Here is a 24,144-nt window from a genome sequence, read left to right as displayed (position 1 = left end):
CGACTCCCACTAACTCCCACCACCTCCTCCTCCTCCATCTAACATGATCCCGGGCCCTACCCACTTCCACCTCGTCCTCCTCTTCCAACACCTTCTCCTCATCTCTAAATTCCATTGCCGTCCTCATCCCTCCTATTCTCTATCTAACTTGGTCCTAAGCCCCACTCCCATTATCTCCTTCTCTTTCAACAACTCCACCTCCTCTTCACATCCCTCCTCTCCATCTAACATAGTCTTGAGCCCTGTCCACTCCCATGATCTCCTTCTTTTCCAATACCTCCTCCTCCAGTCTAAACTTTGTCACTGTCCTCATCCCGCCTCATTCATCCTCTCCATCTAAACCGCTCTTAACAAAAGTATTTTAGTCTTAAAAATCTCACATGACTATCGTATGATGGAATCTCGTAAGGTCAAGATAAATGAAGATGGATGACAAGATCAAATTGAATTTCTTACCTAAGTTCAAAGATCATTTTGAAACTTTTTAAGCTCGAGTAGTACTCACTAAAACTGGCTCTAAGTTAAGAGGGGGTCTAAGTAATTTTTTCTAAAAAATAGCACATTGATTGCCAGTCCTCAATTCACGGTACTATAATTTTTAGTCCTCGTTGACTAAGATTTTAAAACACTTGCCTCAAGTTTCTAAGTTTCTTTAATTTCCAGTCCTAGCAGTTGCATATACTTATTCTCCAATACTTACATAGTTATAAATAACTATGTACACACATGTATAAATATACCCAAGGGTAATCTAATTGTATGTAGAGAGAATATATCTACGCGCAAGAGCTAGTATAAGTATGTATAATATATGTGTAAGTGTTTGCAAATTCTATAAATATTTATGTAGGAGATTTAAAGGTAAATGACGATGGTTAAGAAACTTGGTGGTAAATTCCGGTCAAAGAAGGACCATTTATTAAGTTCCGAGAAATAGAAACAGCGACATCCCAACATCTTTGACCGCCAGAGCTAGCCTTCCTTTGATCTAAAGCAATGGACCGTTGACGGAGACATCAACCATTGCGTCGTCATTTAACGGCGGATCCATGCTCCCGTTTCCCGGTCGCCGCTGTTCTCTTCTGCGTCCCCGCGTGCTTACCTCGCCGCGTACGAATCAGGAGGCGTAGAAAGCGGAAGTACGAAACACCGAGGCGTGGTTTTTGATATGCTGACACGTATGGAATTTATGCCGCGTTCCAGAGGGAAGGACAAGGCGCCACCGAAGCTTCCCAATTCCACTCACCCAGTCCGCATAAAGAGAATTTTAATATTCTAGGAGGTGTGATTGCCGCATAAAACTTTATATACAGGCTATCACGGATGATAGATGAGTAGTGATTTTCGTACATGCGGACGGCAGATCTGGATTCGCATAAATGAATACGCCTAAACCGGTGGCAACGGAACTAATCGTCCTCAAATTCCCGTCGTAACACAGGGAGCTTTTGTTTATTTAAGGGCTGTCTGATATTCTCACCCACTATATACAAAATAAGTTCATTTTCAAATTACAGTTTAATTCTAATAGAAACCTAATTCCTGAAGTATTCAAACCTAGCCTCTTTCTTATACAAACCATTTTACCTTTTAAGTTAAAAATTACTTGAGTCAGTTCAAATGAGCTAAATAAATTATATATATTTATATATAGAGAGAAAGCTGGATTTAGCTACATTCGAGTGAATCTAATTCAATTAAGTTTATACTAGACAATAAAAATCTTATATTGATTGATGATTTAAATTGTTGGATATGATCTATACTATTTTTAAACTATTCATATAACAAACTACTTAATTTGGTGTTATATAAACTATCTATTTTCAAATTATAGATGTCTCCAAATTATATAATTTTTGATATATAAGTAATATAAATATGGTAAATCATATCCAATAATTTAAATTATTGATATAAGATCTACATCATCTTATCTAAATCCGATTAGATATGAGAAGAGATCTAGACTTAATCTAGCTATCTCTCAATATAAAATTCGTATGTATTAATTATTGTGAGTAAAAATATAAAATCGTTTTGCCAGAATAACCGTGGAAGCCGCTCCCCTTCTCACCCGGTTTTTCTTCCCCGTTTCCTCGTTTGGGGAGGAAATAATTCCTCTCAAACGCAGAGAAAAATAATAATAAAAAAGAAATCCCTCCCTACAATCTTTTCTTTGTACGATACCTTCCACGACGCATCAACAGGGGAATAAAAAGAAACGAAGAGTAAGAAGTTCCTTTTAATAAAAGGAGGGAACAAAAAGAGTCTCTCATGGATCCACGGAGACCCCTTTTCCTTTCCCTCCTCCTCTTCTTTTCCTTCGCCTCCGTCGCCCACGCCACCGGCGTCTTCCATGTCCGCCACAAATACCTCGACCGCAAGCGCGCCATCGCCGATCTTCGCGCCCATGACAGCCGCCGGCACGGCCGGATCCTCTCCGCCGTCGATATTCCCATCGGCGGCGTCGGCCTCCCCACCGACACCGGGTCCGCCTCCAATTCCTGATTCATTTCTTGTTATTGCTAACTATTATCTGGATCACCCAAGAATTGATGGAATTCAACAATTGCTTTCCGTTTTCTTCTTATTGTAGTCTGTATTACGCGGAAATCGGGATTGGAACGCCTTCGAAGAAGTATTACGTCCAGGTCGACACTGGAAGCGACATTCTGTGGGTGAATTGCGTCACCTGCACCCGCTGCCCCAAGAAGAGCGATATCGGGGTATGCTTTGGTATCTGTTCCTTGCATTGGATCTCATTTTTTCAAGCTTCAAATGCTTTGATTGGGAATGGGTCTTTGGTGCAGATAGAATTGACGTTGTATGACCCGAAGGGTTCCAACAGCGCAAGTCTGGTGTCCTGCGATGATAATTTCTGCACGTCCATGTATGGGGGTGAGATGCAGGGCTGCTCGCAGGGTACGCCATGCCAATACAGGGTCTTGTATGGAGATGGGAGCTCGACTGCCGGATTATTTGTCACAGATTTTGTGCAGTATAACCAAGTCTCTGGTAATCACCAAACAACACCAGCCAATGAAAGTGTTTCATTTGGGTGAGTGATATTCTCCGGATTCTGGAGCTAAATGAGTAACAGCAACTAAATGTGCATAATCTTTTTTTCCCTCTCCCCGTGTTCAGGCTGTTATTGTTAGGTGGTTACTTATAATTGCTATAATTTGCTAGAAAGTATCTTCTTTAGTTACAAAAGATGCATGCAACAAGTATCTTAGATATTTTGCATGACAAGGAATGCACATTTAGTTGGTATATGCATGGACTTGAGGATATACTTGTATGGCTCAAGATATGACACTCCTCAATAAACTCGTATTCATTTGGTTCTATTATTCCATAAACATTGTGTTAGAGGAGCATGCCTCTAGTAGAATTTTTTAGCAACAACAATATGATCAGTTGGAATGTTAGGTGAATCATCATACACCTTAGATATTTGAAAGGAATAGCACATGAGAGCACACATTGGTTAATATTTTTGACATTGAAGAGGAGGTATGAGAATATGAGCATTGGGGGAATAAGGTTGGTGTATCATAGAGCTTGAAAAAATAGAAGTAGAAATGATTATATTTAACGTCGGCGGACTCGGTACCGGGCACCGTCCTGATTTTTCGATGGGACGAGTCGGTACGAGTCTACGCCATGCCGCGTCGGGTCCATACCGACACAGTAGAAGAGGCAGGAGAGAGGAAGAACGAGAGAGAAAGAGAGAGAGAGGAGGAAGGAGGGAGGCCAGCGGAGGGTGGCGGAGGCCGGCGCCAGGGTAGCAAGGGGAAGCTGCAGCCGTTCGACTGCTTTTTTAATTTTGCGATTTTTAAGTGACGTCGGCAAATCGCTTGCCGAGTTTACTTAAAAATTGCGAAATTAAAAAAATTATTATTTTTAAGTAAGTCGGCAAGTAATTTGTCGACTTCACTTAAAAGTCGCAAAATTAAAAGCAGTTGAACTTCTGTTTCAAACGAAACATAAAAACAACCGCAGCTTTTTCTTACTACCCCGGCACCGGCCTCCGCCGGCCTCCTTCCCTCTCCCTCTCCCTCTCTTCCTTCCCCGCTCGCTCTCTCTTTTTTCTCTCTTTCCTTCTCTTTCTCTGCCTCCGGCAACGGTTTTCGTTTCCGTTGTCGAAACCATATCGGCGGGCCGCCTGTGTGGCTCGAAACAGCTGAAATCATCCGGTTGGGACGGTTTCGCCGATCCTGATTATATTGTTTAGGCTTTATGATAACCTAGTTGTGAACAAAGCAAGGTTCACTATACTGGTGCATACGATTTTGTACGAGGTGTACTATATCATACCGATATCGATTAAGGAGCAAACTGAGTCTTGGTATGCTAAACTAACTTCTGTACTAGGCATACCAACACGATATCTACATAATACTGGCATGGGGTTTGGTACCGAGATTATGAACCTTAGAACAAAATGATGAAAAGTCTCTTAGGCTTTATTTGGAATTGCTGTTGGTAGTAGAGCTTTTAGGAAAAGCTGGTTGCTGTTTGGTAATTACACTTCTAAAGTGCTATGAAACTTTAGCATGTATTTGGCAATCAATTTGAGAAAGTGCTTTTGATATGACAAAATGACAATAAGGGATATTGCACAGTATTGTACATGAAAGTGTAATATATAATATTACATATTATCGTATATTAAAATATTATTATATAGTATAATATAATTACAATGTAATATAATATGATATAATATTGTAATGTAATATAATATCATTATAATATAGCGCAATATAATATAATTATAGTAACCTACTGTTACATAGTATAATATTACTGTAATGTTTCATAGTGTAATATAATATTGTAATATAATGTAATATAATAATGTACGATTGCATATTAAAATATTATTACATAGTATAATATTATTATAATATAATATAGGTTTTTTTGCATGAATACTCTCCTAAATATCGAATTTTACATGAATACCCTTACAAAACTAATATTTGCATGTATACCCTCGTAAAATACTTGTTTTGCTTTTCTATTCTTTTTTTATTCTTATTTTTGCATATGTACCCATGCTATCTAACGTTGTTAAAAAATTAATGGTTTCAAATTAAAATGATTAAAATATCCTTATTGGGTAGATGTGCAAAAAGAAATATTTATAAAACGATCGCGATGGAATAAAAGTAATTTCAAAATTTTATTTTATTTTTAATTAAAATAAATATGGTTTTTATTAACGATGTTAGAAGAATCGTTATATTAGGAGCATTTGTGCAAAAACAGTATTTTATGAGGGTTTAGAAATAATTATAAATTTGAAGAGGGTATTCATGCAAATTTGAATTTTTAAAAAGGCATTCATGCAAAAAAACTCTATAATATAATATTATTATGATGTAATGTCATACAATATTATATTTATAGCACAATAATATGATATGATATGATATAATATAATATATTTATAGCACAATAATGAAATATAATGTGACATGATATAATATGATATGATATGATATAATATGATACAATATAATAGATGCAATTATGAGATTTTTTTTGAGGGCATTTTGGTTACCATAAAAAATTTATTAAAGTCAAAACAGGTTGTCAACATATACTAAAAAGCACTTTTGGAGAGAAGCTCCAAAATAGATCTTCTCTCTAATAGACATTTTCAGGTTTCTGACAAAGCTGAATCAGCTTCCAGATTTTTTGTTGAACACCATTATACCATCCAAAAGTTCTTGGCTAGAAAGTGCTTTTGGGCTTCCCAAAAGTTTTACCAAATAGAGCCTTAGATGGCTTAGACTTATGCAATGTAACCAACAAAGTTTGTGCTCGGATTTCGAATCAGGCTTAAAAGAGTTGTTTAAAGAAAGTATAAAATAAAAATACTGCAAACCAATCAAAAGGTTTTTGAATATACATGTCTTTTTGGAAGAAGCCAATGGTGAAGTTTGGTTTATAAAGCTAGCTCTTAGTAGATAGTGGGATGCCTATTGCTAATAAGTGTATGTTAGCAACAAAAGAGGGTCTCTTTTGATTCTTTTGGAGTATGGAAGATGTTTGTTAAGATTTTATTTTCTTAATTTCCAAGCAAACAAAGAACAATTGGCAGAAGAAAAAGTCGATGCATGTTGCAAGATAATGTGATCTTAATTGCATATTGTTGGGCAATTTAGTTTTTAAGTGTTTAGAATGTGATTTAGAAATAACTTTTCCAAATCCTTTTATTGCTTAGTATGAGAATTACCAATCTTCTATGACTCGTTGGTCATTTTTGCAACAACTTTTATGGTCAAACTCATTTTCTAGTTAGTCCATTTTCATGCTTCCAAATGGAGCTCAAAGCGAACCATGGCAACCTGTTCATCATTTTCATTGTTGTAGGATGATTCCAAACAAATTTCACTTCTTAATCTCTCCTTCTAATTCTTAAGGCCCAATGTCAACACATCACTTTGTGTCTAGAATGCTTGTCATACCACGTTGATCAAAGCTAGTGTTGATGTTTATAAGCAAAAGATTGGGTTATTTTTAATAGTTCAGGATTGCATCTATCTTCTACTCCTTTTCCTACTGAAGCCATTTAGTTGCTGGAACTTAAGGTCATGGTTTCTTTTACGGTTTTGATTATGCATCCAGTAACAACCTATCTTTGGTTGATACTAGGCTCCTCGGTTATAACTAATTGTAAGACCTTTCTAGATGGCCATGGAAATACAGGATCTATCACTGAGCTTGAGGAGCTGGTTAACTAAAGGCTTCATTCACTACGTAAGCCAGTGGCTCTAAGTGATGGCAATGTGGGTGGCTAACAGTTGGCGAAAATTTTCTCCCTCAAAAAATTCACCCCCTAAAGTCATGGTAGTTCTGAAAAAACAAAAGATGGTGTACTGTGCAAGACAAAGAAGCTTCTGTTTGGTCTTTGTTTTCTGATCATTTTATTTTTATACCACTGATTTTCGATAAATAAATAGGAGAGCTAGGCATGCTTTGTTCAAATATGTCCTCAGATAGCTGTCCGGATGAAACCATGAATAAATTTTGGCATGACAGTAGTGGGACTCCATATCATTTTGTTTTGGAGCAGTGTGTCCCATTGCTCAACAATGAGACAGAGATCTACCAAGGAAGAAAGAAGACTTAATGTAGAATTAGATATTAACCCTCTGCTGCTTTTGTGAATGTTAAAGGATCTATATCCACTCTAAGTACAATAGAAACACTCAAGGAAAATCCTTCATCTGGCTTTCCACGGTTATCTCTTAGCTCCATAGTTGCACCTTGGAATTTCGTACGTCTAAGAAAGTGCTATGTGGATATAGAGTTTTTTTCTTCATCCTGTTCTTTTAATGCTTCATTTCTTGTTCTCCGGTAGGTCACAAATGATGCTCCAGCCACTTTCCTTGGATCAATTGGTCTAGGAATAGACAACATCTTGCACCGAGTGTTTTGTGGACTCAAATGACCTTGTATCTGTCGCCAGTTCATAGAATCATCATGTGTATACTTCCATGGTTTCCGTTCCTTGGTGTAGCTCTGTTTTGAGATTGCCTTCATCTCTACCATCTTGTGATGTCTTGGCCTGCTCTTCTATGGGCATTGCTGTATGATCAACCACATAATCTGATCTTCCAATGAGTTGTGAATTGAATTTTATGAGCCTCAGAAATTTGATGCTACCCACAGAATTTATCACAACTAGAAAACTGGTTAAGGAATAACTCTCAGTTCATCTTTCCCTGAAACTTGGGCACTTTAAGCTTTATGCACTTCTCAATGTGAGAGTAATCATGAGTTTGATCTCTAACACAGGGATGTACATGATGCTCTATGTCATGGATTCTTCTTGCATGTTGATGTGACGCATGACTGTCATGATAAGCATGATTGGTGGAACATTTTGAACATGATTTTGTTGTGCGGATGAAAACCTTTATTTTGCATCAATCATTATTTGGAACTTATTCTTTTGAAATTCTAATAGAAAAATTAAATGCTGCAACTTTGAGAGAGTGCGTAGAGTTGAACCCACATATTAAAAAATCCCAAGTAAATAATACAGATGGAGGACTTTATCAACATGGATTATCCATCCAGCTGGAGGAAAAAAGGTTTTCTTGCATATATTTCTTCATTATCATCCTTGATATAACGCTAGCTATCCTTTACTTTAAGATTGCTTACTTGAACTATAGATCCATGCTTGATGCTATGAGGTAACATTCCTCAGCTGTATAAACTAGTGGAGGAAGAAGATATGCGACCGATGAACAAAGTTGCTGTAATACCAAATTATTGAAATCCCTACATTCTCTAATACCTAATTATGTAAGAGAGAGAAAAAGTGGTTGGAGAAGAGACAAACAAGAAGAGAATAAGAGAGAAGAGGAAGAAGATGATGCTGAAAAACTCCCTCTAAGAAGGTTCCAGGCTTTACTTATTTCAATTTATCAAATCTCAACAATCAGCATTGAGAACTCCCAAAACTAAATTCAATATTTTTTACGTAGCTCTCTATAAATGAAAAAGAAGAATTTTAATGTAAACTTAAAGCTAATCTTAATCATTGATTGAAGTGCTTAAGAATACCTAAAATCATGTCCATCGATATTTTCTCCTTTTGCTTTAAGGATGGAGTGACCTGGAAATACGCAGAATTGGACACAAAGCTGGTGTAGGAGGCAAATCTTGCTGGGAACAATGTTTGAAGTGCCTACCTGTGCGATATTTTAGATATCAGCTCCACCCATTTTTGATGTTTTAGTTATCATTCTCAGGATTGCCTCTGTCTTGTGCAATTCTAGAATCTGTTGAAATATTAACCTGATAAACTATCCAATTGACCCAGCAAGATTTGCGGTCTCGGTACCGAACTCTGTACCGGTGCCACATTAGCACAATGTCGGTACAATATGGTACGAAATTTTTTTGGCATACCGAGTGTTGGTACGCCATCCGTACTGGGTACCAATACCAAATCGGTATAGTATGGTACGCTCTGTATGCCCAGTTCGGGCCGGTACGGCATACCATAAACCTAGCCTCCTTCCCAAATTTTAAGTTGCATTTTCTTGGTGGGTCGGTCTGGTGTTGTAGTTGGAGGACTGGTTGCACCAGGTTTCTTGCCTTCTTGGGTTTGCATTGTTCTTCTGACCTATCTTGTACCAATGTTTTTTCTTAATCTAGGGCATTGTTAAAGGATTTTCGTATCAAAGACCTTAGAGCTAGTATGCTTTTTAATTACTTCTTATTTGTATTTTCTTATTAATTCTTAGAGTTTTATTTAAAAGATGTTTCATTCTCTATATTGGGTAGGACTAGCATCAAAAATCCCATTGTAGTTATAAGAAAGTTTTTAAATTCCGTGGGATGGGGGTGTCCCAGTTCTCCATGGAATGGGATGCCCCATTGTCCCACCTCATTCTGGCTGCAGTCTCGGTCGAGAGTACCATCGGTACCCTCCATATCTCTCCTCTTCTTCTTTTCTTTTCTTTCTTTTCCTTTTCTTTCTTTCTTTCTTTTCTACTTTCTTTACTTACTTTCTTTTTTCCTTCCTTTTTCCGTACCCTCCTTCCTTTGCTTCTTTCTTTCTTTTCTTTTTTTTCTTCTTTCTCTTTCCTCTCTGCCTTCTTTCCTTCCTTTCTTCCTTTCCTTTTTCTTCTTTTTTTTCACTTTTCCTTTTCTTCATCTTTCCTTCCTTTCTTTCTTTCATTTTTTCTTCTTCTTTCCCCGCATGGACAAGTTTTGGAGTCCCAACCCATCTCGGTCCCATCTTCTCACAGGAATGGGTCGGGACGACTGGGACACCCCTTGTTCTGCCGGGACTTAAAACCTTGATTATAAGATTGGTTGGATAAGTTCCAAAGTCCATTAAGGTATGTTCTAACATTTTTTGGCATCTTTATTTAAGGAGTTCCATGGGTACAAATTGTTTGAGTTATTTCTATTCTCCTTTTTTGTTGTGTTAATGAATTTGAAAATAAATAGTCAACTTTTCGTTTTTCACGTGGCAATAAGAGTTCTTGTTTAGAGAAGGCTTCCTCCTCACCCCTCCCTTTTTCTTTTTTATTCCTAAATTTACAATGACCAAGAAGGGCCTGCAGGAGGCTCCCGTTTCTTGTATCTCACCCAAAATGGCTAGTCGGAAGATATTATTTGGGTTCCTTGATCCCATATAAGTATCCAAGATCTATCCAGCGAATAACCGATGTGGGACTAAATATACGCCCGCACAGATCCTCACATACTCCTCTCCTCCGTTCAAGCTCTGACGTCCTCGTCAGGCTAAAAGTTCAAATCCATTCAAATCTAATCACAAACACCATGATTAGCCCAAATAGATCCGTACTGCGGTGTTTCCTAGTCATATAGGTTATAAGCTGGGTCCGCTCTGATGCCATTTATAACAATTCAGGATCTCATCCAAAATGGCTAGTCGGAAGATATTATTTAGGTTCCTTGATCCTATATAAGTACCCAAGATCTATCAAGCGAAAAATCGATATTGGACTAAACACATGCCCGCACAGGTCCTCACTCAAAATGGCTAGCTGAAGGGTATAATTTGGGTTCCTTGATCCTATATAAGTATCCAAAATCTATCCAGCGAATAGCTAATGTGGGACTACATACACGCCTGCACAGGTCCTCACATACTCCCCTCGTTCAAGTCCTGACGTCCTCATCAGGCTAAGGATTCAAATCCATTCAAATATAATCACAAACACCACGATCAGCCCCAATAGATCTGTACTGTGGTGTTCCTTAGTCCATATAGATTATAAACTGGGTCCACTCTGATATCATTTGTAACAACCTAGGACCTCATCCAAAATAGCTAATCGGAAGGTATTATTTGGGTTTCTTAATTCTGTATAAGTACCCAAGATCTACCCAGTAAATAACCGATGTGAGACTAAACACACATCCGCATGAATCATCACACAGTGTGTAACAGCATGATTTGAAATTGCGACTCTATGAACCCTAGGTGCAACTCCTAGGTGCCTCTGTGGTGGCATTCATGGTGGCAATGCCAATTTATCTTTTCCTCAGTTAATCTTCTTGTGGTTCTTTGGGTTCCTTTTTTTTCCTTTTCATTTTTCTATTATCTAGTGTTAGTCTCAACGTATTTTTTTTAATCAGCAAATCCCTTAAGACATGATTACCACTCTTACTTCTTACTGTACAACTCACTCCCCTTCCTCTGAAACTTCCATGTTTTACTACTTGCACTTGGGACTTGTTGATTTCCAAAAATCATAACTTTCTGTAGGTTAGGCTTCAAGTATTAGATTCATTATGCTTTAGGATTCCAATCTTCATAGTTAAATTTAATTGCATTTTCTGGTCATAACAAAATTTTAAGCTGAAGTTTTGTCTCTTTTGTATCCATGAATCCATTTTGTAGATCTTCAAATGACTGTCGGAATGACTTAAATCCACAACATTAAACAATATGTGAGCATAATAAATATGCAACAGATGATCTTATGCAAGGGAAATGCAAGGGAAAGATAAGTCAAAAAAAGTACATGGATCACAACCATGTTCAAATGGAGGTCCAATTATAAGGAATATTAGGGAATAAGGTAGTCCTATATTTGGAGAACATCAGCATACATTTGGCAGGTTTTTGGATGTGAGATCTTGGACTTACGAGATTTCCACCAATTTGATGTCTCATTGCCATAGATCTTTGCAGATACACGGATGGGTTTATGATTCTAGTTTGGATCAGGAAAATGGACAGGGTTAAGGCTTGAATCTGTATTTAAGATTGTGGTTATGAAGGCTAACAAAATGATTTTTTGGGGTTTATTATGAGTTGGCTGTAGGTTTCTGATTTTAAATGATATGGAGGGGTTGATTAGGGCTTAGAGTGAATTTGCACCTGCTTTCTTGGCTACCAGATAAGCTTGGCCTCTGCTGGTGCTGGTTTGCAATTAGGATGGCCCTATAATGTGGTGGCTGTGGGCTAGGTTGTGGGCTTCAATAAAGTGGTGATTGGAAGAAAGTCTGATGCAGTATTTCCTAGTAGATAGCACAAGTAAAAGTGAGAAGGGAGTGGAAAAAGGATGGAGAGATTAGAGGGGAAAGAAGAGGAAGAGGATGAAGGTAGATAAAGTTAGGTATTAGAAGAAGGTACATCAGTTGATAATTGATGGTGATTGGTTTTGCATGGATGTCATTTATCAAGAGGTTATCTGTAGGATATGTAATGTACTATTTACCTCATTCCTCAAAAATGCGAAAAGCTGATGCAGAGATGTCCTCAAAGAAATCAAGATAATTGTCTGATTTTTGATTAAGCTCTACACAATCCATTCATCTCCTTACATCTATCTAAGGTGTTCTTGAAAGCATCCATGTCCCCCTAGTTATATCTTTTAGACAATAAATTAGAGAGCAGGCTGCTTCATTTTCACTGCCTGTAAGTATGATAATCAAGTTTCTACAAGGTAGTTATTTTATAAGATATTGGAAGTTTAACACATTTCTTTCACTAGTAAACTCTTGACTTGATCGTGCTATGAGAAATGGTTTTCATGTACTGAATACAGAAAGAAAATGGAAAATTAGCCATTTGATTTTATGTGTTTATTTCTTTTTTTCCTGCACATAAGTGGTTGATTTGATATTTTGATGCAAGAATTTGGCCAAATAGATCCTTAATGCCTTGAAGTTTTAGTATTTTTCTTATATGATAGTTTATCGGTGCATGATCTCTTGGTTGTTTTCATGCAGTTTATCAATCTTCCTTTGCAAATTACAATGTCATTCTGGTACAGGTGTAGTGCAGAACAATCTGGGGATTTAGGTTCATCCAATGAAGCACTAGATGGAATTTTTGGTTTTGGGCAGTCAAACTCATCCATGATCTCGCAACTAGCTGCTGCTGGAAAAGTGAGGAAGGTATTCGCTCATTGCTTAGATACGGTAAAAGGAGGCGGAATTTTTGCTATAGGAAATGTTGTGGAACCCAAAGTGAAAACAACACCATTGATACCCAATATGTACGTTATGCTAGAACAACCAAGCTATTAAACTAGTTTGTATTTTAGTTTTTAATTGCTTTATTCATAATATAGTTGCTGCAATAACCTCTTTACTCATGAAATGTTATGTGCTGGATGTATAAAAATAAAAACATATTTTGAGCTTAACAACTATGAGTTTGTGGACCCACATACTCATTGTATAGCATAATAATCATGTTCATCAAGTAAGACTGACAATTATCTGCTTGTCTGTGAAAGTTGGATAATTTACTGGAATAGGAAATGCTAGAAAAGTGCATGTGAGAATCTGCTATGCATGTATGTGCACGAAAGAAACTTTGTTTTATTTTATCTTATTTTTTGGGATGTCATTCTTGTTTCATTAGATTCTGAGTAAATGCCTTTGCTACACTAAATTAAATCATTCTGTGTTGTGACTTAAATTAATCACTAGATTAACTAGATGGAACATTAACATCCTGTGTTGTGATTTAAATCATTCTTCAAGAAATGAGTTAGTGTATGTTTTCTGCCGAATAGAAGGTTAATAGAAATTTAAATTCAATAGTTAAAACATGCATATAGTGTTTTACTGGCATTAAATGTAAATGAGATTAGTGCTGAAGAGAAGATAAGATGCTAAGGTATCTAATTTAATTGGAGTGGCCTCTTTCCGTTGAGAAATTGTTGGAGGCAGTGTTTTCTGCTTACACATGACTTAATATAATGCATTTCTTGGAAACTGCAGAAGATATGAGAGCTTAACTATAATTGATTTTTGTAACTGCATGTTTTCTAATTGAAGGATTTTATGTAGATGATTTGGTGAGTTGGGCTTTAGTCTGTTGGTTTTGGGCGTACATATACATGTGATACACCAGTTAACATTGGGCTCCTGACCAGAGGATATATTGTGTGCTTACTTTAACAAGAATTTTGTGGCATTTGGGTAGGAGGCCTGTTTTTTTTTTTCCTTCAAATTTTTAATTTTTAAATTCTCTTCTCAGACTTCTTTTTAATCCTTTTTCTCCATATTTATACATTGCTTTGCTGCTCATTTTTTATTATAAAGTCATCTTCTGGTGTTTATTCTCTATGAACGATAACAGATTAGTGTATTTACTACAAAGGTCTCAATGATTAGTTTCAGATATTTAAGGCTCTTTAAGATTAGGTCTTGATACATTGTAAGCTAGTGTTGTTCTTGGGGTGTGGAGAAATTAGAAATGATGAATTTAGAAGGAATATGTTAGAAAGAACTTGATAGTTTCCACTGTAAAAGACAAGATGATGTAAATGATTGTTATATGCTGGTTATGCAAGAAGGCCAAAATTACCTTTATAAGGAGGGGCATTCAAAATTATTGGAAGGTGAACTAGGGACTTGTTGGTGAATACTATGGATTTGGAGAATCTTGTCTTGATGGAGGATAGGGTTCAGTGAATGGCCAAACAAGGTTCGTAGAGAACTAGGAATTGACAACTGGAGATTGGTATGACATTGGACATCACACACACACAGTGTGTATGTATCCTCGTCCACAAAAAAGGTTGTATTTCATTTCTTTGATTTATTTTGAGAATTCTATTAATGTATCTTCTTCCTTTTGTAATATATTTCCTTGTTTGGGCTAGGAAGAATTGTTCTTGGAGATGGGCTTCAGGAGTTGTTTTGGTATGCTATTGCCGATCAATTCAAGTAACATATGATTTAATTAGAGATGGAACCAGGATATTTTTCTTTTTTTTTTGGGCAGGAGGTAAGGCTGAAATCGGATTGGATACTAGCATATCCATATTCATATTTGTTTTGTTTGATGAATAGAGATACGAATATGGATGTTAGTTGGATAAAAAAATTAATATCTATATTTATTTTAAACGGATAGGGATACAAATTGGATACCGAAAGTATGGATATAAATACGAATATAAATCACATAATTAAACTTTATGACTATAGAATTAAAGATATTACTAAGTGGATGATAAATCAAGTTAATAACATATTAATATGGTCATTTATTTTTCTTAAAAGTTCATGAGTGCCATATAAGATTAAACAAGGTTACAAATGGAATCGGATATTTGGATATGGATCGGATAGTTATCTATCTATATCCATTTTTTTTTATGGATACGAATATGGATACGAAAGTGGATCCGGACGGATATTATCTGATCTACTTTCACCCCTAGGGTGTCATTATTGAAATTATAAAAGTTTAGTTTCTGAAAATAAAAGATTAAAAATTTTGATAAAAAGATATTTATTTATGCAAATATGTATTGAAGTTGCGCTTAATATTTTGAAGCAGCTGAAGAAATTAATTGGATGCTCCAAGTTACAATTCTTGGAACTAGATAGCTTTTTTCCCTTTTTTAATTTGGGGCAAGATGGTTTGCAATTCCAGAAGTTACTCCCATCAGCAAATTGTAGAGATTTTTTTTTTTTTTTTTAATCATGCAAAAGGGTGGCTTCTCCATGCTTCATTTAATATAACAAGAAAAAAGGTTCAAGAGAGAAGAATTGTCATGATCTGCTAATAGAGGAGCATACACTAACACCAATAATTATAATCTATTTACTAGAACAGAGCATCTAAAAGGTTTGAGAATATAAAAGGCTATGACTTACAAGAATAAATGAATAAATGAATAATATCAGCAGTTATAGTTGAAAGTTCTATGAACATGCATGTGCAATAAAAATTCTAAGAATTTATTTTTCTGAAAGAAGCGCAAGAATATATAGTTCACAATGAAGAAATATTTTGTATCTGTTTAACAAATTTCATGATTATAAAAAGGTCAATGAATAATTAAGAAAAAGTTTAAGAGAATGGCACAAAAAATACCTTAAACTACTCCTTCCCTTCCTCTCTCTCTATCTCTCTATGTCTCTCTTTGTTCCTCTCTTGAGAAAATACTATATCTCTCTTATCTAAATCAGGCCATGATGTTATCATGCATCCCCAATCTAAAATCAGGATCAGAAGGTATCATGCATCTCCAATAAAAATTGGTATGGGAAGCTGTCATGTGTGTGTCTATATTGGAACGTGATATTAATGGATTCTTTTCTTTATTAATGGATCCTGCTTCCATGATTTTTTGGATGATAAACAGGGTAGCATGGCCTTTCTATTTCCTGCTCTAATAAGATGCATTATGTGGGACTGGGAAAGAAGTGGAGGAGACCATGTTTGTTGGATTGTTTGAAAGGAGTACTATCATAAGATATTATCAAGCAAGGATATATAAGACATTTAATCAAAGATTTGTTTATATCTATAAAATCCTAGAAATTAAATTTCAGAATCTAATAAAACGTATGCTTCTATTTATAAAAATCTAGAAATTAAATTTGGGATGCCTATGGAATTTTAATGAGATGATATGAAAATTTTGAGCAAATAAGGTGTGCTCCCTTTTCCAGATCCTTGGGGGTCTGCCTCTGGTTTTAATGCAATTCAATATTTGTTTTCCTTATTGCTACTCTAACATCTGAATATATTATCCTTAGTTTTTCTATCCACCGATTCTCATCTTATCTATTGGCTTTCCAAGTCTGCTAAAACTGACAATTTTGTCCCTATCTCAGGTCACATTATAATGTCAATCTCAAGGCAATTGAGGTTGGTGGGGCTTTTCTACAGCTTCCAACAGATTTGTTTGAAACTGGAGACCAAAAGGGAACAATAATTGATAGTGGTACAACCTTATCTTATCTTCCAGAGGCAGCTTATAAACAATTAATGAATGCGGTATGGGATCTTTGTGTCAAATTGGTTCTTTTGGAGATCCTTCTATGCCTTACTTCAATTTTTCTTGTGTAGATTTTCTCGTACCAGCCAAATTTAAGCTTCCGCACCATTCAGGACTTTTTATGTTTTCAATATATCGGAAGGTATGCATTTGTGCCTGAACATTTCAATTCTGATGGTTCATCATTAATTTTGAATGATTGGGCTTTTTCTAGGAGTCAAAGTAAAGATTATAGTCCAACTCTTAAACAAGATCTTCATGCTAATTCTACTTGAAAAGGATACTAAAATCAACTAAAGAACTTGGTAAAAAATAATCTAATAATACAATAAAATATCAAGACTAAACTATAATGACTTGGTTACCAGGTTTCTTTGCTGCTGTTCTTATCCTTGTTTTGGTTATTCAATACGCTCTTTTGATAGTTCTTGCGGCTGGCTATGGACTTATTGTTGTGCAATCTAACATCCAGACTTCATCACTGCTACTTTTTCTTTCCTCCTAGTTCATTATTGAGGCATCTCATCTGATTTTATTAGATTGAATCTGTATGTTCATGTGTGATTTTTCTTGCCATGAGGTGTTTTCTTTATTTTCTGGTTCTTTGCTCATTTGCTTTGATCTTTCTCTCATGACTTGTGAACTTTTGATCCATTAAGTTATTTAAGCCTTATTGAATTGGTATTTCATTGTGTTCAGTTTGTCTTCATCGGAATCTTTTTGTCTTCGCTTATTCTGTTGTCCAAGCAATCAATATTTGCTCATTTTGTGCCTGCATTGTCATGACCAAAATTTGAACTCGAACACATTCTACATGCGACCAATGTAATCGATCACAATATTGTTTAAATTTAAGATCAAAACATTATTGAAATTTAAGATCCTCAAAAGAAGCCATACAATATATCAATATATGGCTATAAATATATTATAACCCAAAACATTTAAGACAGATTCCACTTTACAGCTTAATCATATTCTCTTATACACTATGCTTTACCTTCGATGATATCAATACAACATGAAAATTATGTTTTTAGTGCCGCTTCACCAATCACTAGATATTAAAAAGGCAACTTCAAGTAACTAAGACCTCTTTTCTTCAAAAAGCCCATTAGAGTCACTCACCTTTGCCTCTACAAAATCATGTAAAAGATGAGGTGAACTACAAAGCCCAGCAAGTAAACTACTACCATGGTCCAGGATTTGGTTTTCACTGAAAAATATGTGACTTTTAAATCATCACACAATTCAAATTATCATTGAAAAACAAGTTTGAATTCACTAAATAAAATAAAATCAAAAGTCTCAATAAGAAAACGTAATTGCGGTGAAAGAGTCAAAGCACTTATTGTCAAGAAGAGCTCAGATAATTCATTATTCACATTAGATCACCAGCCATATATACTTTGAAAGTTTAGGTGAAGGTTCACTGAATCACTTTGGTAGTGAAAAATCCAGAAAGTAAAATCCTTCAATCAGGAAGATAGCAATCAAAACACATTTTACATCAAATTTTGATATTTCATATAGTTTCACATTATCCTATAAGGTTTCACTCGGACCCTTGAGCCCTAATTGTGAATAAAAGCGAGGCCACTCACATTCTTAGGGTCCACTCTTACCACTTGGCCAAGAGTCCATATCGACCATCTAGACAAAGGCTCCCTCATCAAAAATCAAGTGAGGCCTCTTATGTACCACCTGGATGGGGGTCCACTTAAGGCTTAGACGTGGAAAGTTTTAGATAGGTCAAATAATGCAAGTATCTTTCCTCTATATACAGAATAATAATTGAGGAGATAGCTTGTGATTTTATACCATCACTGTCATTTCTTTTTTTTTGCGGATAGAAGTTACTATCATTATCATTAGTGACTACTATTGGGTTCATGGAGTGACAGATTGATAAGATACTAGAATTAGAACTATTATTTCGATTACCAATAATTGACAGTGATACAGGACCTTTATTAAATTATATATCTGATATTAAATCATATGTTTAGTTATCCAATATCAATTTCTAACTATTTATGATATGGGATTCCTTGTTGAACCCCCATTGTCACTCAAATGCAAGGTTCGCTGTACCGGCCCAAATCGGGCGATATGGGACGTACTGTACCATACCGATCCGACATTGGTATCCGGTATGGGTGGTATACCGATACTCAGTATGCCAAAAAAATTTCATACTGTGCTAGTATAGCACTGGTATTGGGTCCAGTATCGAGACGGCGAACCTTGCTCAAATGCTAATTTAACTGTCTATTAGGCTTCATATGTAAGACAAATTGATCCATATTATTGGCACCTGAAATAGTAGAGTTGTAACCTTGCAATGGTTGAGCTTGTTAGGTTTTGTTTAATGTATGTGCAAACTTTAGGTTTTAGATGATACTAGGATCATCATGCTAGTCTTATCCTTTGACGTTTGATTATTGTATTATTCAAAAAATTGCAAGATGTTTATTACTATTTTTTTTTTTATATAGGATAGTACATAGTTATTTACCTTACTAATATATTGGTGAATCTTTGTTGCAGTGTGGATGATGGATTTCCTGATATTGTCTTTCATTTTCAGAACTCACTTTCATTGAATGTATATCCACATGATTATCTTTTTCAAAATGAGGTAATTATGATCCTCTACAATTTTTATGCTTAACAACTTTGATATAATTTAATAGAGTTGCATTTTCCTTTTTGTTGTTGCACAGTTTATATCTTTTGTTTGCTTAGAGTATGATTGTCATTTTTATTTTGTTTTGCATGTCAATTTGTGCTTTGACCTTGGAATTATGCTGGAACATCCTTGTAATTTCTTGAGTTCTGCTTTCAGGCTTTGAGCTAAATGCTCATGCATTTTGATTTTAGATTGAAAGCTAGTGCTCTTGCTTATTGGGAAGCATCTTGTGTATTTTAATTTACAACTTTAACTTGTTTTACCAAAAGGATCATGGTCTAGGCTTGTGTTGTTAAGAATGTGCAAAACATCTTCACTGATGTTGCTTCCTGATTTTATTATCTATAAATGTCTATTAGTGTTTGTTAGGATGGTTTATCTGTTTTATAGTTCTTTTTCCTTTTAGATATTGTAGTATGCTTGTTGTCATATTTCCCAAAATTCATTAATACTTTTGTTTCTGGTATCTACTCAGGATGATGTCTATTGTGTTGGCTGGCAAAATGGTGGAGTGCAGTCTAAGGGTGGGAAAGATGTGTTTCTTTTGGGAGGTACTCACATTTATGCATTTACATGTCTATATTTTTCCTTTAAATTTTATTATTAGTATAATCTTTCGAATGTTATTACTCATAGTATTACATTATATCAGCTCAGCAAAATCAGCATGGTGAAATTACAGTGCTTGGGTTTCAAGTCATGTGGATGAATAAAAATATAAAGTTATTTCAACTCTTAACTTATGAAATCATAAATATGACTAATTATATTTCTAAGGCACTATCAGATAATGAGATATAACTTATCAATAGTTAATCATATATTGTACATGTCATACTCACTAGTCTTGCTGCCATTTTACCCCGTGGCATGGCAGTTTGCTTCATGACCCTTAAGGCAATCTTGCAATATCTATTAAGCCTGATATACATTTTTAACTCAGCTTAAACTTTTGGGTCTAGTGGTCAGTTAGCATGGTACTAAAGCACAGATTATTGGAGGTCATAAGTTCAAATCGCTCTATGTTAATTATTTACTAAATTAACTTGCTTATTATCTTGACTCATTTTGGTCATTGTTTGTAATTTTGACTCATCTCAATCATCGTGGTCCCTCCATGTATGTGGGTTCGGGCCATATTGAGGGAGGGGGCTGTTAGTCCTGACATAAATTGTGGACTCTTTCCCTATTAGCTTAAGCTTTTGGGATCTAGTGGTTAATTAACAATAACAGATATAGGATGGAAATTAGGTAGCAGAAAGAAAGAAGGGAGATTTAATCGACAAGATTACACTTTGAAGCTTAACGTACAAATAGAAGCAAACTGGTTTGAAGAACTCAAGCTGCTGCAGACAATGTATTAGATGCATATATGGAAACATGATCCCCTAACTCTAATTCGGAGTTTTAGACATTAACCCGATACAGAATCATGCTCGAAATAGGACTTAAAACTAAGGTAACATGCTAGACTTGTTCTACTACAAATATAGAAACCTGGTTAAAATGAAAAGTGCTGTGAGGATCCAAGCTGGCATGTGTGAAGTCACATAGGGTATGCGTTGGGGACGTCTTGGGTACTTAAGTAGGGCCAAGGACCCCAATTAATAACATTCTAGCTGGCTCTTTTTCAGTGAGGTCTTAGGCCATCACAAATGATATCAGAGCCAACCTAACTCATGGCCCATGTGGCTAAGGGACATTGCAACACGGGCTTTTTTGAAGCTAACCCAAAGCCGATCATGGTGTTTGTGACTTGATCCTTTCCTTGGTGAGGATGTCTGGGCTAAAATGGGAGGAGTATGTGAGAACTTTCATGGATATACGTTTAGTCCTATATTGAGTGTGCATTGTACAGGTCTTGGGAACTTAAGTAGGGTCAGGGATCCCTATCAATACCCTTCTGGCTAGCCCTTTTTGGGCAAGGTCTTGGGTCATTGCAAGTGTCCATCATGATAATATGATAAATCTTTCTGGGAATATGCATAATTTGATTAAAAATTCTACAAAGGAAACATCTAGACAAACGCTTGTACAATAAATCTCTTTCCCACCAATGTCTATTTTTTTCTTCGATTATACACAAGGTGTTCCCTAATTAGGATTCAAGATTCAAGTTGGGAAAATTGGATACGCATGAGCTTAGTTCTTGGATATATAATTAAAGACTAATTACTGATGGCAGCAAGGTTACACTCAAGAAGTGATACAATTATATTAGATCTAATATTGTGGTCCCTTCAAGGGAACATCCAATTTCATTCAAAAATCTGTTAAAGGAATGAAAATACAGGAAAAGTAAGGAGATTTAGCGGAGATATGTAGAACATTGAAAAAAGGAGAGGAATTAAGAACAGGTGGTTGGAGTGCACAGGCTTGTTACAGGCCATGCACCTCTCTTGAACACTTATGTGGGCATCCAACTTACAAGGTGAAAAAGAACAAGCTCCCCCATTCAGTGGCTGACCACTTGATGTGCTGCTTATAAAGGATGTGCGCTTAGGAGTCTACTTGCATAAAGAAAACTAATTTGACCTGTTGAATTGTTTGATGTGTAAATAAATACAACAGATTAAATTTGAAATTTCAACAAGGACTGCTGAGTCTTGGTGTTGAGTTATGACGAGAAGAAATCTTGGCTGTGGATTTTTCTGTATAACTGTGCTTTAGTTCTTGTCCATATTGTTAGAAGCTACTTGGAAGTCACTCTTATGCAGGGGAAGCCTAGTCTTGCAAATAAATCTGCTTGACAGGGAATTGATAATAAGATAAGCATATTCAAATGAAAATCTCTGAAACTTTCATAAGTTCTTCTAAGGGTATAGGGTTCATATTTTTGTGGAATTTCATGTCAACCTACTCATATTGTGGTTTGCGAAAAACCATAAAAAGCTGAACTTCTAGTTCAAAGACCATCAGACTGTCTGATTAATTGCATGCAACAGTTTAGATGATTAAGAAAGTCTTTCTTTTTTAGCATGATGATTGGTCTTCTATTCTTAGTTGAAACCTCGATGTCAAAATGTACAAACAATAAGCTCATGTGGCCTTTGAAGTAGACATGAGAGTGACACTAGAGAATACCACTCATCATGTGATTGCCAAGAAGGGGATTATGAAGATATGTCATCCTACCTCTACCTAATATGAAAAATTTCATGGACACTGCACTTATAATTTCATATGTCACTAAAAGAACGTACTCTATTGTATAATAGCAGTTCAATGTCATACTAGTGCAAATCTTCAAGCAGCATACTAACAGTAGGTCTAATTTTACTGTTCTGTGCGGCAGCGCATACCCTATAGCTTGTTTCTTTTTCCGTCTTCATACTTTCAAGCCTTCATGCTCACACTTAAAACTGTTTTGCAGATCTAGTCCTATCAAACAAGTTAGTTCTGTATGACCTCGAGAATCAAGATATTGGTTGGACGGAATACAATTGTAAGTCTCATAGAAGTACTTTGATCTTGCTTTATTCTGTTGAACTTAACTATTAGAAAGTTTGTAAGAAAAGAATAATATTCTTTATTATTACTTTGCACTTGCGAAGATTTCCATATATGTAACATTGATTTCTCGAATAAGCATTCGCTTTTAAAAGCAACCCTTATTTAGTAATTTAAATTTGGTCGATGTCACAGTTATAGTGTGCAGTGGCTTATCACCTAAGCATGGAAAACACATATTGTGCCAGTGTTCTGCACTTTACACTGGCACCACACTGGCACAGCAGCATGCCAATTAGTGGCATACAGCCCTGTTCCAGTTCAGTCAACAAAGTCTGGCTAATGACATGGTTGATTTCAGGTTCCTCAAGTATCCAAATAAAAGACGACAAAACTGGAGCAATTTATATAGTTGATGCGCACAAAATATCCCCAGCTGGCAGATTGGAGGTGGGAATGTCCATATTGGTGGTGTTATTGACCATCATGATATGTTATTTAAATTGTTAAGACTTTCACCAATGAATGATATAGCATGGTTTTCATGAGTTTGCTTCATTCATATTCTTTTAGAAAAATGTGTTCATTCTCTTTCCTTCATTACCATTAGCTACAAAGAAGCAAATTCTGTTCCAAACCCATGCACATCGTAACATTAGTCAATGATCTTTGCCATTTTATTTTCTGGAATACTTGCTTTGAGTTGATCTCTGGTGATGACACTGCTTTGAGCCCCTTATTTAAAAGGCACACTATGTGGTGGCTAGGAGCTCATGATGACTGAGGAACAATGGTTGTTTATTTCCCTTAAAAGCCCTCTTCTTGCCTGCTTTCATTTCAACACCTCACAAACTCTCTCCACACCAAAAAGAAGGTAGAGAAAAAAAAGATGTATCAAAGCCCTAAAATGATGATAAACGGGAGAATCGAGTCTATTCAGGAAGAATCATGCACATCTTTGACCCAGTAGTCAAGCTACTCTCCCTGCAAGCACTGCTGCATTAAGTCACAGCCTGATTGAACATCAAAAAGTATCTCTTCAGTATGTTGGTTGCAGAATTGTATATTGCTAGGAACAGGAAGTGGTCTCTTAAACAGGGTGCTGGACGAAGGGAATGGTGCTCAATCATTTGGTTGCATCCTCCATGGAGAGGTGTTTTTTATGCGCTTGTGTGCTGTGGAGCACGAATGTCTACCTTTTCCAGGGTGCAATATTTTTTTAGGTGA

The 24,144-nt window shown here is 36.0% G+C and overlaps 1 protein-coding gene across 1 annotated transcript; it reads left to right on the top strand.

Moving 5' to 3' along the window:
- The first annotated feature begins 2,102 nt into the window (after window positions 1–2,102).
- LOC103714185 (aspartic proteinase 36-like) lies at window positions 2,103–23,607 on the top strand. The gene is made up of 10 exons (XM_008801355.5): window positions 2,103–2,492; window positions 2,600–2,729; window positions 2,814–3,061; window positions 12,798–13,022; window positions 16,612–16,774; window positions 16,847–16,917; window positions 19,326–19,416; window positions 19,943–20,018; window positions 22,841–22,912; window positions 23,279–23,607. The coding sequence occupies exons 1-10, from the start codon at window positions 2,278–2,280 to the stop codon at window positions 23,425–23,427; spliced, it is 1,440 nt and encodes a 479-aa protein (XP_008799577.1). The 5' UTR covers window positions 2,103–2,277; the 3' UTR covers window positions 23,428–23,607.
- Window positions 23,608–24,144: the final 537 nt, after the last annotated feature.

This window comes from Phoenix dactylifera, chromosome 13 (assembly GCF_051530095.1).
Source record: "Phoenix dactylifera cultivar Ajwa chromosome 13, Ajwa_hap1_PhDact_Kaust_v1.1, whole genome shotgun sequence".
Taxonomy (NCBI): Eukaryota; Viridiplantae; Streptophyta; class Magnoliopsida; order Arecales; family Arecaceae; genus Phoenix; species Phoenix dactylifera.
Note: the sequence above shows the minus strand (reverse complement) of the source record. Positions and strands in the feature narration are given on the sequence as shown.

What these genes read in the sequence shown, in the direction of transcription:
- LOC103714185 (XM_008801355.5), top strand. Translation starts at nt 2,278, where the DNA reads ATGGATCCACGGAGACCCCTTTTCCTTTCCCTCCTCCTCTTCTTTTCC. An exon ending in ACACCATTGATACCCAATAT is followed by an intron (nt 13,023 to 16,611) that starts GTACGTTATGCT and finishes TCCCTATCTCAG; the next exon opens with GTCACATTATAATGTCAATC. An exon ending in AGATGTGTTTCTTTTGGGAG is followed by an intron (nt 20,019 to 22,840) that starts GTACTCACATTT and finishes ACTGTTTTGCAG; the next exon opens with ATCTAGTCCTATCAAACAAG.